The 17,826-nt window shown below is 44.1% G+C and overlaps 1 gene segment (V, D, J or C); it reads right to left on the bottom strand.

Moving 5' to 3' along the window:
- Positions 1-1,444: 1,444 nt before the first annotated feature.
- On the bottom strand, positions 1,445-15,060 carry LOC129715822 (Ig heavy chain C region-like). The segment is given in 7 exon segments: positions 1,445-1,895; positions 3,696-3,995; positions 6,051-6,368; positions 7,781-8,077; positions 14,018-14,073; positions 14,415-14,772; positions 14,946-15,060. Coding segments are annotated over 7 exon segments (1,767 nt in total).
- Positions 15,061-17,826: the final 2,766 nt, after the last annotated feature.

The following is a 17,826-nucleotide window of genomic DNA, read 5'->3' as shown; positions in this document are numbered from 1 at the left end:
CTGCACATATTGTGATGACCGTTTAATAACTAAACGCCACAGCATTCTGGACCCAGAGTTAAATGGCCCACTTCTTCATGGGGACAATCTATAATTGTGACACTTTATTCTTGTTCTGTAGGTTCCACTTAGTTGTGCTTAGAATTAGGTTGATTTAATTGAATTGATGATATAGGCTGTTTCTGCTCTACTCTCCTGAACACATTCAGCATCATGTGCATCAAAGGAGTCATTACATTCTCATATCATTAATATATGGATGTTCCTCTCTCATTCCTTCTTTTTGGGGTGTGTGTGTGTGTGTGTGTGTGTGTGTGTGTGTGTGTGTGTGTGTGTGTGTGTGTGTGTGTGTGTGTGTGTGTGTGTGTGTGTGTGTGTGTGTGTGTGTGTGGGGTGTGTGTGTGTGTGTGTGTGTGTGTGTGTGTGTGTGTGTGTGTGTGTGTGTGTGTGTGTGTGTGTGTGTGTGTGTGTGTGTGTGTGTGTGTGTGTGTGTGTGTGTGTGTGTGTGTGTGTGTGTGTGTGTGTGGTGTGTGTGTGTGTGTGTGTGTGTGTGTGTGTGTGTGTGTGTGTGTGTGTGTGTGTGTGTGTGTGTGTGTGTGTGTGTGTGTGTGTGTGTGTGTGTGTGTGTGTGTGTGTGTGTGTGTGTGTGTGTGGTGTGTGTGTGTGTGTGTGTGTGTGTGTGTGTGTGTGTGTGTGTGTGTGTGTGTGTGTGTGTGTGTGTGTGTGTGTGTGTGTGTGAGTGTGTGTGTGTGTGTGTGTGTGTGTGTGTGTGTGTGTGTGTGTGTGTGTGTGTGTGTGTGTGTGTGTGTGTGTGTGTGTGTGTGTGTGTGTGTGTGTGTGTGTGAGTGTGTGTGAGTGAGAGTGTGGTGACAGTGTGGGTGAGAGTGGGTGTGTGTTTGCTTTGTTAAATCCTCGTGCAATAGTGTCCATATATATTGAGTACATGGCACAATGTAAATGTTTCGTGTGATTTTACAGATGGGCGTTCATATAAAACAGTGAATGCGCATTTCAATCTGTCTGTGGAATTAGAAATGTGTGCAGAAATATGCGTGACAGACGCACGGCAAAATGCACGTCTCCTCGTGCGGGCGGAGGAAGGTGAGTAGCTACTTATATCTCGGAGCGGCAGGCTCTACAAAGCGCAACGTCTGAGATCCTGCCTCAGGTTTGAATGGATTGGAAACAAGAGAAGGAGGGAAACGGAGATCCAAAGACATGGACCCATATCTGGCCAGCAAGAGCAATAATGTTGAAGTGTGGCCGCGATGTGTGCAGGGGTGCAGCTGTGACTTATCTCCTAAACCCCGATGTTACTGTGCAGTCTGCATCCGGTTTCCATCAATTGTCGCCAAGATTTTCAAGTATCAACGTTAATATATAGTCATCGTTTTGGCAGAATGTTTTATATAATTAATTGGGTGGCCATGTGATCAGCTCAAGATTGGAGGTTAAAGATATTTATTAGTATTTATTGCAGAGACATTTGAAACTAATTAATTCTCATTGACAGGAATTGACAGTGTCCATCAATACAAGGGAAACATTGACAAAACTGGGTTTACCGCTGGACTTATTGACCGTTCTGACGATGGTCTTCATGGGGAGTGCTTCGTGCCCCACTAGACAGGAGAAGGAGGCTCCGCTAGCCCACTCCTCTGCCCCAATGGATAACAGGCTGTAGGTGAAGAAGGTATCATTGCCGTTCTCCGCCACCACCTCTGTGTTCTTGTACTTGCTCTCATCCACCCGCTTGTCATCAAGTGTCCACGTGACAAAGACCCTGCGAGGGGAGAATCCTCTCACAAAGCAGGTGAGGGTGATAGTCTTGTGCGCGGAGATTTCTTCTGTCGGCGGCAGAAGGACTGAGACGGACGGTGGCAGCAGATGTTGACCTACGGAACAATTCAAATGGCGTTTATTATACAAGACGGTTAAAGCGATTAAAAGCTAAATTATCCGTACGTCAGTAAACTGCCAACAGACAGTATTAACGGCATTGCATTCCCCTTTAGTGCCTTGTCTCTTTGTTCAGACATAAACACCTGAATGTGCGTCTCTCCTGTGCACGGCAGAGGATTTGTATAAATCACTTCACACACTCACAACACAAGATCAAGCCATTCGCCCTCTCTGATCCGTGTTATTTCTGATGACCATGGTCGTCTCCTGCACCTTTTGTCATTTATTACTAATTTATTTCTACCTTGGTTCATCTGTCTCATTTAATTCCCAAGAGCAACTGAATGAGACTTTATTAAACCATGGCAGGAGTAGTCAGTGGATGCCAGCGGAGAATGTTGAGCATACAAAGTGATGCTTTTTGAAGTGCGTTTTCAAAATTGATGCAAATGATGGAATTCTAAAATGAATTCAGGGATCGCAGGAAACAATGAACACGTTATACGAGCCCAATTATAGGAAGGATGTCAACAAAATAGAGAGAGTACAGAGGAGATTTACTAGAATGTTGCCTGGGTTTCAGCAACTAAGTTACAGAGAAAGGTTGAACAAGTTAGGTCTTTATTCTTTGGAGCGCAGAAGGTTAAGGGGGGACTTGATAGAGGTCTTTAAAATGATGAGAGGGATAGACAGAGTTGACGTGGATAAGCTTTTCCCATTGAGAGTAGGGACGATTCAAACAAGGGGACATGACTTGAGAATTAAGGGACAACATTTTAGGGGTAACATGAGGGGGAACTTCTTTACTCAGAGAGTGGTAGCGGTGTGGAATGAGCTTCCGGTGGAAGTGGTGGAGGCAGGTTCGATTTTATCATTTAAAAATAAATTGGATAGGTATGTGGATGGGAAAGGAATGGAGGATTATGGTCTGAGTGCAGGTAGATGGGACTAGGGGAGAATAAGTCTTCGGCACGGACTTGTAGGGCCGAGATGGCCTGTTTCCGTGCTGTAATTGTTATATGGTTATATGGTGTGTACGCAAAAAGACAGTAAGAGATGCTTTTGTATGATGTGGGATATTACAGAGATTATGTTGGAGGGAGTTGAGAGGGGAAAGGGAATTTTGAAATGGGCATTTTGACCTGGACACTACAAGCAAAATGGAAAACAAAACATTCCTAGGCTCTTTGACTGCGGCCTTCCTCGGCGTTATATCTAATCCCTCCGAATGTCTGTGTAGATGCAGACCATTGGAATCAATATTAAATGATCTACATTAAGGTGACATCTTTCCGATATACGGCATTTGAAGGTTATTTTGTTTTAAATTTCGAGTAATTCATTTCATGTGCCTAGCTCCGAAACGGGCATTTCTGCTACAAGTGAGAGTATCTGCGATTTACTCCCGCCATCACCACATGGTAATTTGGTAGGCAAACCCATATTCCTGCAAGTTACAACACTGTGGGCTATTTAACAAACGCTGCAATGCTCTGAATACCCATATTGTACCATAGACCAGAGTCAACGTGGCCGCACGCTGACTCTCGCTGCAAATTATCATCGATGTTTCCAGTAACCTGTCCGCACCTCATATTCATGCAAAGTGATCTCGTATTCTCTCTTTTCCAGCTCTGACAAAGGACTCAGTGAAGTCTCAGCACGATTTCATTTTGTATAGATATTGCTTCGCCGATGGAGTGATCTCAATCATTAATTTCAGCTTTATCTCAGAAGAAATGTGGACCAGTCACCTCTGGCCCACAGAACCTCTCTGCAGCTACACAGCTCACCTTTCTTCCAGTTGATTCGTCCAGTTTTTGGAGTCGGCATATCATAATGGCTCACCACGCATTCGAAATAATCCCCACTCAGCCAGTCACGAGTTGAAATGTTGACTTTGCTCTCTACGATATCTGCATGTCCTGTGGGCTGGATCTCTGAATCCAAATGTTCCTTTTTGTGGTTCCAAGATACTGTGATATCATAAGGTGCATCGGATACCCGACAGGTTAATGTTACGGTCATCTCCATTAACTCTTGTTCAACAGGTGGAGGAAGGATTGTAATCTTCAGTTCGCAGGAACTATCAACTGTGGCACAACAATTAATGTGAACATAAGCATTTGCAGGAGTAACCAGGATCGAAGGTTTACACCAATCATCTGCCCCCAAAACTTGAATGTGTACATGACCCCTTCTGAGTAGTGATTCTATGACCATGGGTCCTAAATCGTCATGAACTGACTTTTGTCTCTGTGCAGAGAACGACACAATAAATGAAATGGGAGATGGCATCATGGGCTATACCGCGATATGCACTCAATGCTGGAGTACTGTAACTCACACCACTTCATCCAAGGACCCCGACAGTCCTTTCAGATGAGGCAGAGGTTCACTTGCACCTCCACCAACCACTGTATCTGCTGTTGTAGATGTGGGTTCCTGTACATCGGTGAATCAAAGCGCAGACTGTGGCGGTCGTTTCGTTGAACACCTTCGCTCTGCCCGCCTTGCCCTAGGCCAGTGATTCCCAACCTGGGGCCAAATGGCATGGCAAATTTCAGGGGGGGCCACAGAAAAATGTTGGCATTTAGGGGGCCACAGGTTCAATGAAGGGGGCCACAGAGCTACCACCCTTTTGCCTCCTAAATTTCAGTTCTAATAAATTTAAATCTATGTAGTTGAAATATTTTTGATGTTTGAGGAATAGAATAAAAGAGAATATATGTGCAATTAATAGACACTGATATTTTTATGGAAGGTATTATAATATTGAAGTACTTTTTTTCCGCTAATAATGTCAGGGGCCACAGAAAAATTAAAAGATCCCAAGGGGGCCATGAGCTAAAAAAGGTTGGGAACCACTGCCCTAGGCGATCACCAGCTTGCCAAACACATTAAAACCCCCCTCCATTCCCACACTGTTCTTTCTGTCCTGGGCTTCCTCCACTGTGAGAGTGGGAAACGCAAATTGGAGGAACAACACCTCATATTTCGCTTCAGCAACCTAGAACTCAGAGGTATCAATATTGACTTTTCTAATTTCAAGTAGCCTTTGCATTCCATCTCTCTCCAGCCGCCTCCCACCCTCGTCATCCGACTAGTTTCACTCCGGTCCTGTTTCGTTTCACTCTGTATCTACTCGTTATCACCATTTCTAGAGCAACAACGGATCAATGTGGCCTCGACCTTTCCTTGTTCATCTTTGCTGGCTTTGATTTGTTCTTTTCATACCTTTCATTCATGTGTTTGTACATTCTCATACCTCTAGTTTCCCTCTCCTCTCATTCCAAGTCGGAAGAAGAGTCTCGACCTGAATCGTCACCTATTTCTTTTCTCTGCAGATGCCTAACCTGCTGTTACTGCGGAATTATGTTTGAGTATACAAGCTGGGATGTAATCCTTAAAATTGTACAAGGCATTGGTGAGAGCCAATGTCTGTGAGTACCTGTGTACCGTTTGGTCGCCCAATTATACTAATATCCCAGACAAACCACGGATGAGAGTACAGAGGAGATTTACTAGATTGTTGCCTGGGTTTCAGCAACTAAGTTACAGAGAAAGGATGAATAAGTTAGGTCTTTATTCTCTGGAGCGCAGAAGGTTAAGGGGGAACCTGATAGAGGTCTTTAAAATGATGAGAGGGATAGACAGAGTGGATGTGGACAAGCATTTTCCTTTGAGAATAGGGAAGATTCAAACAAGAGGACATGAAATCGTTGACCAAACACACGGCGATCGAAGTTTAGGGGTAACATGAGGGGGAACTTCTTTACTCAGAGAGTGGTAGCGGTGTGGAATGAGCTTCCAGTGGAAGTGGTCTGAAAGTGGAGGCAGGTTCGTTGGTATCATTTAAAAATAAATTGGATAGGCATATGGATGAGAAGGGAATGGAGGGTTATGGTATGAGTGCAGGCAGGTGGGACTAAGGGGGGAAAAAGTTGTTCGGCACGGACTTGTAGGGTCGAGATGGCCTGTTTCCATGCTGTAATTGTTATATGGTTATATGTTTCTACTTGCGGTGTAAACCAGCATCTGTACTTCCTTCCTACACATAGACTTTCACAATGTCAGTGAAGTACTGCCACCGTGAGCACTAATGTTTACACTAATATCCCGAGACATACCACGGATGTATTTCTTACCTTGAGGTATACTGATGTTTTGGCTTTTCAAATTGTTTTCATGCTTGACTTGGCAGGTATAGACGGAACCTTTGAACCACTCTGCAGCTGGGAATGTCAACTGGCTGGTCGCCGAGAAGTTATCGTTACCGTTCACCTGGAAGGCGGGAGAGGTGACGATGCCAGAATCCAATGACTCGCCATTCTTCAGCCAGGTCACAGTAAATTTCGCTGGAGTGAAATCGTTGACCAAACACACGGCGATCGCTATTCTGCTGAGCTTGATTTCATCAAGGGCACTTATGGTAATGGAGACGTTAGGATGATGTACCACGCGGTCTGAAAGAAAATAAACTTCATTGGAATTGCTCATAAACTATCGTCGATTAATAATGACACCCAATATTTTGACCAAAAAAAAACAAACAAAAAAAACAAAATTTCACTTTTTCTGATTAAAAGTAGCCTGGACTTGGACTTCCCGAGATGCTGCTAAATTATTTGTTTATCGCGGTACATCGAGTGCTCGTAAATGTGGACATTATAGCTCGGTAAGTCGTTGTCACAGGGATGTGATGGGGCCGACTTCTGCTTTTGTTCTCTGTGACTGTGTCTGTGCTTTTAATACTCTTGATAATGTTCTCAACATGATGCACTCAGCCGCTTCGATTGTTCGCGAGTTAAAATGTAACCTATCTATGGATAGACCAGTTCCTCACGAATTACATGGATGTGCTGGTGATGATAATACATTAATCAGCTCTTTTCAAGCTCTCTACAAGTACATGTTTGTTTTTTTATGATTTTGTAGATGGTGAATTGTCTCGATATTTGAAGCACCGCCTTTCGTTCCGTCACAAGAACGAACGATAGTGCTTCAGTATTATGAATATCGCTCTCGCCCCTCGGTGTCAGGAAACAAAACTCACCGTTTTATCGAAACAACAACAGCAGATGTTGTTTGATTAAAAAAAGAAGCAAAGGGCTGGAATAATTTGGCGGATAAGGCATGTGTCACTTTCTATTGAGACTTTAAGCCTTTGGTAGTTAAGTTGAGAATGGAGTTTTATCAGTGTTCCAGATGTTACATGGCATCTGTGGATGCAGCCACACTTTCACATCACTATATCGACATGAATTGTCTGTCTTTGACTTGTTGGATCGTGGAGCTCAGATGAGCGTTCGACAGTCAGTATGACATGAAGAATAAAACCGAACAGGGCACATTAAGTCAAGTACTTATCTCCAATTGTCAAATCCCGTGAATTATATGGATTGCATCATGGCCTGTTTCGGGAACATCCAGGAGCGGAGAAGGCTGCAAAATGTTGTAACCACTGGCCAATCCATAACCGGCTCGGACCCCCCATCATCAAAGGGATGTATCGGAGTCGCTGCCTCCAAAAGGCAGCCAACATCATCAGAGACCCACACCATCCTGCCCACACACTCATCTCACCACTGCCATCGGGAAGAAGGTACAGGAGCCTGAGAACTGTAACGTCCAGGTTCAGGAACAGCTTCTTCCCTACAGCCATCAGGCTATTAAACACTACAACCTCATATGCTCTAAACTACAATAGACTATTATTATTATTATCATGATTGCACTGTTATTGTTTGTTTTGAGTATGTGTGCATGTATACATGTAAACATTTCATTGTTCTATCTGGGACATATGACAATAAAACATTCTTGACTCTCGACTCTCAACTCCACCCTCGGCCTCGCGCTGCACCCCAACACAAACCTGGTACTTTCTCTACATAGTCTGTTTGGTTGTGCTGAACCACGCAGAAGATGTCGCCTGTCCCTGCCTCCGCCTCGGTGATGGTTAACTCGCTGCTCCGGGTGTAAGTTCCCAACTTATTGAACACTGCCGGGTAGTCCTTCACTCCGGTGGTCAGTTCTTTATCATCTTTCTTCCAAGAAACACTGGCGCCCGCAGGGGAATAGCCCAACGCCAAACAACCGTAGGTGAACGAACCACTGGAGCCGTGATCCTCACAGGTGAAGAGAATGAAGAGGCTGGGCGGGGATTGAGCCACTGCAAGGCAAAGGCCACATGAATGTTAAACTCGTTAACCAGTTTTCTATTTCATGCAACTTCACCTGAGTATCATCAACTATTAGCTAATCATTCCGCCTTGATCCCACCTTGGAAAACATTGGCTGGAAACTTCTTGGGGTGCCAATATCTGCCAGTTACTGTCCATATTAGAGTTGGAAATATATCGATAGGCCTCCAGTATTAATTACTGTAAAATTCCCAGGGTTTCTCAGGAATGCTCAATACTCAGTGGCTATAACTAACGTTGGCCTTTGGGTTACAATCTCACCAAACTCCTTGTTGCAACTGGGGATGATGGAGTAAGGGCGGAACTACAGGTTACAGTGTAGACACGTGTGAGAGCCTCGTCTATGGGAAAAGTGGGGAATACCCGCTCCCTAAAGAATGAGGACCTCGGATATCCTGGTATGGAACAACTCGTCTTGGGAACAGTTGCGCGGAGACGGATGAATTTGGGAGTAGGACATAGAGCCTTTGCAGGAGGCAAGGTTGGAAGAGGTGAAGTCCCGATAGCTGTGGGAGTCCGTAGATTTGCAATTTATGTCAGTCGATAGTCTAACTCCTGCGATGGAGACGGTGAGATCAACAAAGAGGAGGTATGTGTTGGGGATGGACCCGGTGAATTTGATCTATGGTCAAAGTTTGTAGACAATGAAGTCGATGAGTTCTGTCTGGGTACAAGAGGAAGAGTTCAGGGAATCGGCCAGTCTATGTCAGGGGTTGTTCCATGTACCCAACTAAATGGAGATTGGTGAAATGATGCGCAATGTTGGAAACAACATTTTCTCTGCTATTTGAATTATAGAACAGTTGTCCCACTAATCCGTGAACAGTGGGAATTGGAATCAATGGTTCAAAGGAGGGTTTGACTGACGTTCAAAATTACATTTGCATTTATTTAATTAAAATTAAATAATTTAGGTAGGTTTCGCTTGGGCCACTGTGCATGCCCATGGCGAAACTTTTGATTTGGAGGGAGAGGGAAGAGTTTTTGTTTTATAAATGTGTTCAGAGATTATCTGACAAAATCACAGAAAATGGAAGGGTAACGGGTTTTCCATGTCGGGCTCCCGAACATAATTTGGGAGAAGACAAAAATAAACAATCACAATCTTGTTCGTGAAATTTGGCCTTAAATGTGTCCATCGGACGAAACCAACTAAGGGGGTGGATGGGATTGAAATGGTAGCTCTGTTATTTAACAACAAACAACACACTTAAAATGTCACTTTTTTCTGTATTTTGTTGGCCCATCACTCACGAGAATATACCGATCATTTGTATGCCGACAGTAATTGCAAGTAAATTCCGAAACGCAAACCAGCCGACAAGAACATTACATTCACACCAGATTAAACACATGTGTGAGATTGCATTATAAGGATTAAAAATAACTCTCTCAATATAATATCTGAATTAATAGAGGTTATGTACCACACCTTCTGGAAACTAAATGTAGCATATACATTGTAAGAACATGCAGGTATATGGGACTAGGGGAGATTATGTGTTCGGCACGGACTAGAAGGGTCGAGATGGCCTGTTTCCGTGCTGTAATTGTTATATGGTTATATGGTTATATGTAAATACTTCATAATTAAATAAATTGGTACAGGTTTCAATGTTTGTCTGTGTGCACCATTGCCTTAATGAATTCAATAATAATCCATTGAAATGAATGTTTATACAATGACGCTCAGTTCCGTTTCCAGCATCTTTAAAACGAGTTCACGTTCCCAATGTCATCGGCACTGAAGAACGAATGATTAACATTGTATCTCTGTCCGATAGGAAACGAATAAAAAAAATATACTAATTATAAATTACAACCTGCAATCTATTAAAACAATATCTGAGTTTGCTTCGTGACTTTAACAGGAAAAGGTTTTAAGTCATATAGTAGTCTACGTTTAATAGTGAAATGGCACAATGTTGCTAAATCAATGTTTTAATTAAATAAATGCAAATGTAAATTTGAACGTCACTCAAACCCTCCCCTAAGGCATCGATTTCAATTCCCACTCTGTTCAAGGATTAGTGAGATACCCTGTTTTATAATTAAAATTAAGATAGCAAAGTCAGTGGATATGGGGAGAAGGCGGGAACGGGGTACTGATTCGGGAAGATCAGCCATGATCACATTGAATAGCGGTGCTGGCTAAATAGAGAAACATTTTATGTTTAAATGACATTGGGAGCCACAGACAAACATGGATTCAAATTCTCTTTCTAATAAATCCATGGATTAAAGTTATTCCAAAACTACAACTGTTCCGAAATCTCCCCATTATACATTCAACGCAATTTCCAAATGGGAAAATCGTGATCTTTGACATAAAACAGATTAGGTTAGGCAGCAACTGTGGTAAGAGAAAACCAAGCATTTTCCATGTCGACTATCATTGGGGGACTAAACCATGGCGAATTCAGTAGAGGTATAGCATAGAAATAGACCCTTCTGCCAACAAAATCCAGGGCCACTCACAAGTTCCACGTTATCACACTATCGCATTCACCCCCGACCCACCCGGGTCAATCACCCAGGTCATTTAACCTGCAAACCTGCACTCTTTTGGGTTGTGGGAGGAAAGCTGAGCACCAGTAAGAAACCACAGGGAGAACGCACAGTTCTCACCGTCTGCACCTGATTTCGGGAACGAAGTCTGGTCTCTGGCGCTACAACTTGTCATTCGGCTCCCCTCTATGGGACTTGTCTTTCGCCACAGGCTGCGTGACCCTCTAGGCGTTTGCAACATTTACTGTTCCTATTTATGATTTCTAGTAATATATTCTTATTTTTATTTTTAAACATATATCTTCTTTGCGTTCATTGAAATAACATAATCGGACAACAGAAATACCCGGTCGCTGCCACTCGAATTGAACGTACAAACACGTCAAACTGCGCAACAATATCGTCTCCCACAGTGAAACCCCCTTTTCACGGTGCGACTTGACGCAAGAGGTAACCAGAGTTTGACATCGTGGGAACCTCGTGCGGTAACAATACGGCATTCGTGGACCACCGTGGCGCTAACGGCATGTAATCGTGTACCTTGGGACCTCGGGAGAAAATTCAAACATGTTTGAATTTGTCCAAGAGTGTCTTGTGCACTTGTGGTTAAGCATTGCAACATTTTATGAACGAAGTGTCCCGTGCGATATCGGTAGTAACTCTTGCGGTCACCGTGGGAACTCCTGCCAACGGTGAACCCGGAAGTTGGATAGAGTGAATCCAGCCAGTTTGCTATTTACATACAAATCTAATAAAACTAGCTAAGCATTTCATTAATGTCAGTGTGTCTCTTTTTGTCTGAAAGATGGGGGTGTCTTCATTTACTGGCGGTGGGTGTCTGTCACTGAAACAGGCAGGTAAGATTTCGCATCCACCTTGTGTGTGCGTCTCTCTCTCTCTCTCTCTCTCTCCCTCCCTCTCACACAGGCGTGAATGGATGAACTCCGCGGGCCAGACAGCATTTACGAGAGAGAGGGAGGAGAGAGAGAGAGAGAGAGAGAGAGAGATAGCGAGGCAGTCCTGGTCAGTCCTTTGAAGATAGACACCAGTTGCTTGGAGCAACTCAGCGGGACAGGCAGCATCTCTGGAGAGAAGGAACGTAAATGCTGCCTGGCCCGCGGAGTTCCTCCATTCATGCCTGTGTGAGAGTGAGGGAGGGAGAGTGTGAAGAAGGCTCTCGACCCGAAACGCCACCCGTTCCTTCTCTCCAGAGATGCTGCCTGTCCCGCTGAGTTGCTCCAAGCCTCTCCCCCCCCCCCCCTCACCCCAACTCCCACCCACACACGCGAATGCTGCAGAAACTCAGCGGGTGCAGCAGCATCTATGGAATGAAGGAAATAGACTGCACCCGCTGAGTTTCTCCAGCATTCGCGTGTGTGGTGGGAGTGGGGGGAGTTGGGGGGGGGGGGGGGGGGGGGTGGGGGTGTGGGGGGGAGGGGGGGGGGGGGGGGGGGGGAGAGGCATAAGGGAGAGTGAAGAATGGGTCGCTGTTCATTTCTCTCCGTAGATGCTGCCTGTCCCGCGGAGTTCATCCATTCATGCCTGTGTGAGAGAGAGAGAGGGAGAGAGAGAGAGAGAGAGAGAGAGAGAGAGAGAGAGAGAGGCAGTCCTGGTCAGTCCTTTGAAGATAGACACCAGTTGCTTGGAGCAACTCAGCGGGACAGGCAGCATCTCTGGAGAGAAGGAACGGGTAGCGTTTCGGGCTGAAAGTTTCTTCAGACTGAAAGTTTCACCTCTCAGTAGATCATAAAATAACACAATAATCACGGTCAATGTGAGATACAGTCTTTATTCATATTTGACAAAATAAAAAGACGACTTCTTGCACATATTGAGAGAAGGTGCATCACACCAAACAACATTTGTCTAAAAAAACAGATTATTCTTCAGCTCATTAAAGAGCTCGGGTGAAAAAAACGAATAGAGTGTGTGACAACAAAGTAACATCATTTGTGCCACGTGATTAACTACACTACAGTCCACGATGTTGATTCGGGAAAGATCGGGAGACGGACAAGTCACTCGCACAAATGACAGAATTGCCGAGTACCGTGGGAACTCTTTACTCTACCCCCGTTATATCGTGTGATATCGTGCTAGACCACGACCACTCCACTCTAGCTACATCTTGCGTCAAGTCGCCCCGTGTAAACTAGCTGAATCAGACCGGCTGAATCATACCGCCGATGGGATGAATCACATACACAAATTTGCTGAACCTCCACAAAAATCCAAATATCTCTGTCTAAACACCACCGAAATTCATTGTTCCAATGACCACAGAGCCAATCATTGTTGAAATTAAGATGAATAACACAATACACGTGGATTAACATTTCCATATAATGTGAATTTCCTTCAGTTCCTCTGTACCTAGTACACCCGGTGCATTGTCATCTATAGATCGCGTTTCACGGATTTTGCTTTCTTAGCTTTGCTGTAACATTGGTTCACATGGCCAACTCATTGTACTTCAAGATAGACAAAACAAGTTGGAGTAACTCAGCGGGAGAGGCAGAGTTACTCCAGCTTTGTGTCAATCGGCAGCATAAATCAGCATCCACTATTCCTTCCTATTCATTGTACTTCAAGATATATAACTGCGCAATTAACCCTGACCCTTGCACTTCTGTGTTTTGCTGCAAGATATTTTTACTTCTTCCATGCAAGTTTTGTTAGCGATTGGATTAAAGGTGGCAAGGCGATTTCACCAATTAATACATACACTTTAAAAACTTGAACATTTTTACACCCAGGATTTATCCGTTACTATGTTTAAGAAGGAACTGCAGATGCTGGAGAATCGAAGGTACACAAAAAAGCTGGAGAAACTCAGCGGGTGCAGCAGCATCTATGGAGCGAAGGAAATAGGCAACGTTTCGGGCCGAAATCCTTCTTCAGACTGAATAAGGGTTTCGGCCCGAAACGTTACCTATTCCTTCGCTCCATAGATGCTGCTGCACCCGCTGAGTTTCTCCAGCTTTTTTGTGTACATTTTATCCGTTCCTATGTTTGTTTCATATGCGCTGAGAAGAAACAAACTGAGACCAAGTACCCGCTGTTGATTAGAAAATACAGTTCGATGCATCGCAGATCAAGGACCACAACAATCTCAAACAATTAGAAAGCATAGTGAAAGCAAATTGATGCAAAATGTTCCACTAATTTGGAACTAAACCGCATCCACTTCATAGTCAAAGGATCGAAAGTCATAGCACATAAGGCGTTTAAATCGGGAATCTCCTAGCAGCAAAATCACATAACATTCTAAAGCAACATCGATCCAACATTGCAATGAATGGGTAATTAATGTAGAAGAACAATTTAATATAATTATTGGAAATATAGGTTAAAATTACAACTGGATACATCTAGAGACTGAATAGGATGAAGTTTCTTACCGCTGGTTACCGTCACCATGCTGCCTCCTCCCCAGTAGTCAAGATAGGCACGGTGTTACATTCTATGGGGTTCTTCACACAATAACATGATCTGCACAAGGCAGGCAAAAAAAGAACAAAAATCCTGTAATTATTCGTATTTCACATCTAAAGCAAATGCCTTATTGCTCTTTGAAAACAATGAATGCATTAAAAAAATCATTTCCAACAATAATCACATACCACGGCCCCGTGTATTAAACAGGGCAGTGAAATGTGATAAGAATCATCTACATATAAAATATAAATTAACTCAAGTTACCTCTACAATAAAATGTGCGGAAATATTCCGGGACATGTTTATGCTCCTGTTGTATGAAATATTAAATTGAAAATATCATATACTGGCCCAGATCACAGTATTATGGGTTGTGGATGTTTTTGTATTGGTAGGAACCGCTGTGTCATACCCCATCTCGCACAGTAATAGACAGCGGTGTCTTCGATCTTCAGGTTCCTGGCGATCACGGTGAACATATTATTCGAATTGTCTTTGGACGGAGTAAATCGGCTCTCGATCCCTGGAGCGAAGTACTTGCTAGAAGAAGTGTAGTAGTAAAGCAGCCACTCCAGCCCCTGCCCGGGGACCTGACGGACCAAATTCATCCCGTAGCTGCTAAGAGTGAACCCGCTGGTTTTACAGGTCAGTGTGATGGAGCCTCCAGGAACGGCGGTCCCTGTCTTGGGCTGAGTGAGAACGATCTCGGAATGGACACCTGCAAGTTAAAAAAAGGCATGAATGGCGAGGATAAAATATTGACCATTAATCCCCCACTCTAATTATCAATAGGAAATAAATTGGGAGGGTTCTAGAGTGGGTAGAAGGGGAATGGTGTAGGGGATATAGCACTGAGAAACGTGTGAGGAATTTGTCCAACTCATTACTCACGGACTATTAATGCCAGGAACAGACTGAGTGCAACCGCAGACATCATCCCGCTGGGAAGTGTGACCCGGTTGTTTCTGTACAGAACCTCGCAACAAACCCACTGCAAGGAAGTTGGACTTCGGCCCCTCTTAGAGAGAATTAAATACCCGGCAAAAGTGGGTGCGGCTGTGGGTGGGACCAGTGGTGCAGCGGGCGGAGCTGAGACACGGCTCCAAACTCAACAGCGAGATGGACTCACTATATCACATCTATTAACTGATACACATGCACACGAGGTTAATAAAACAGCGTGCTATTCCGCCCCTTACACAATATAAACTCACGGTATAGTTGTAAATAAGATGGTTGATAGATTGGTCTCATCGTGCAGTTTTTCGTAAAATATGTTCGGAATTCCTCAAATTTATATTAAAATGCTTCGTGGTGTGTGTGTGCTTGCGTGTGTGAAAGGGGGAGAGAGGAGAGAGGAGAAAACATATTTGGGCAAGAAAGACAGACAGACAGACAGACAGACAGACAGACAGACAGACAGACAGACAGACAGACAGACACAGACAGACAGACAGACAGACAGACAGACAGACAGACAGACAGACAGACAGACAGACAGACAGACAGACAGACAGACACAGACAGACCTGCCTTCATTGTTAGGTAGACATAAAATGCTGGAGAAACTCAGCGGGACAGGCAGCATCTCTGGAGAGAAGGAATGTGTGACGTTTTGGGTCGAGAGCCTTCCCCAGACCTCCAGAGACACTGCCTGTCCCGCTGAGTTACTCCAGCATTTTGTGTCTAGCTTCATTTAAAGCAGCATCTGCAGTTCTTTCCTACACATTCGCAGTTATCAATATGAGCCGTTCGAACAATATTGGGACTGTCCATTCCAATATCAAGATACATTTATTTGTCACATGTCCCAGTTGATACAGTGAAATGTGTGGTCACCGTACAGCCATACAGATAAAATGTCAATATCGAGATTGGTTACAAAAAAGGCAATAGAGGAAATTGGTAACAAAGCAAACACAAAATTCTATTAAAATGTCATGAAGAGATCGGAAGGAAATTAATGGATGACATAGTGCAGGAGGGGAATTGTAGATCTGTGGAGCGATTGGAGAAATGATCGGCATTAGGGATGATTTATGTGGTGTTCATTTTCAGATGCTGCTTCCAATGAGCATAGAAACATAGAAACAGAAAATAGGTGCAGGAGTAGGCCATTCGGCCCTTCGAGCCTGCACCGCCATTCAATATGATCATGGCTGATCATCCAACTCAGTATCCTGTACCTGCCTTCTCTCCATACCCCCTGATCCCTTTAGCCACAAGGGCCACATCTAACTCCCTCGTAAATATAGCCAATGAACTGGCCTCAACTACCTTCTGTGGCAGAGAATTCCAGAGATTCACCACTCTGTGTGTGAAAAATGTTTTTCTCATCTCTGTCCTAAAAGATTTCCCCTTTATCCTTAAGCTGTGACCCCTTGTCCTGGACTTCCCCAACATCGGGAACAATCTTCCTGCATCTAGCCTGTCCAACCCCTTAAGAATTTTGTACGTTTCTATAAGATCCCCCCACAATCCTCTAAATTCTAGCGAGTACAAACCGAGTCTATCCAGTCTTTCTTCATATGAAAGTCCTGACATCCCAGGAATCAGTCTGGTGGACCTTCTCTGTACTCCCTCTATGGCAAGAATGTCTTTCCTCAGATTTGGAGACCAAAACTGTACGCAATACACCAGGTGTGGTCTCACCAAGACCCTGTTGAATGAAGGCACATTCTAACCAATCAATCAATGAGCATATTTTGGATAGTGTTTCTAGTAGGGCGGATGGTGTAGAAAAATCTAATAGAGATATCTGAAGAGATATCACTGTACTCACTCTATACTCATGACTGCGTAGCCGGTCACAGTGCCAACTCCATCATCAAATTCGCTGACGACACAACTATTGTGGGACGTATCACTGATGGGGATGAGTCAGAGTATAGAAGAGAGATTGAGCAACTGTCCATATGGTGCCAGCACAATAACCTGGCCCTCAACACCAGCAAAACCAAGGAATTGATTGTGGACTTTAGAAGGAGTAGGATGGGGACCCACAGTCCTGTTTATATCAACGGGTCGATGGTTGAAAGGGTCAAGAGCTTCAAATTCCTGGGCGTGCACATCTCTGAAGATCTTTCCTGGTCCGAGAACACTGATGCAATTCTCAAGAAAGCTCATCAGCGCCTCTACTACTTGCTGAGAAGATTATGGATAGTCGGTTTGTCAAGGAGGACTCTCTCTAACTTTTACAGGTGCACAGTAGAGAGCATGCTGACCGGTTGCATCGTGGCTTGGTTCGGCAACTTGAGCGCCCTGGAGAGGAAAAGACTACAAAAAGTAGTAAACACTGCCCAGTCCATCATCAACTCTGACTTCCCTTCCATCGAGGGGATCTATCACAGTTGCTGACTCAAATAGGCTGGCAGTATGATCAAGGACCCACACCATCCTGGCTACACACTCATCTCCCTGCTACCTTCAGGTAGAAGGTACAGGAGCCTGAAGACGGATCATCAATCAGGCAAGCAAAATAACTGGCAAAACTCAAAATCAATGATCAGTACTCCACACCCAGGCAGTTAAAAGGAAAGCCAATCTCATTACACAGGATCCCACCCACCCCCTGCACAAGTCTTTCCAACTTCTGCCATCAGGCCGCCGATATAAAGTCCCCCTATCCAAGAAAAACATCCACAAAAACTCATTCATACCCATTGCCATAAACAGCTTAAACAAAAAATGAACAATGGACAAATTAACCCTGACGCATTGTCACTTTACACGTATCCACAACTTTTATCTTGTCTATTTTTACAGTTTTTAA

The sequence above is a fragment of the Leucoraja erinacea genome, unplaced genomic scaffold, assembly GCF_028641065.1.
Source record: "Leucoraja erinacea ecotype New England unplaced genomic scaffold, Leri_hhj_1 Leri_1438S, whole genome shotgun sequence".
NCBI lineage: Eukaryota > Metazoa > Chordata > Chondrichthyes > Rajiformes > Rajidae > Leucoraja > Leucoraja erinaceus.
Note: the sequence above shows the minus strand (reverse complement) of the source record. Positions and strands in the feature narration are given on the sequence as shown.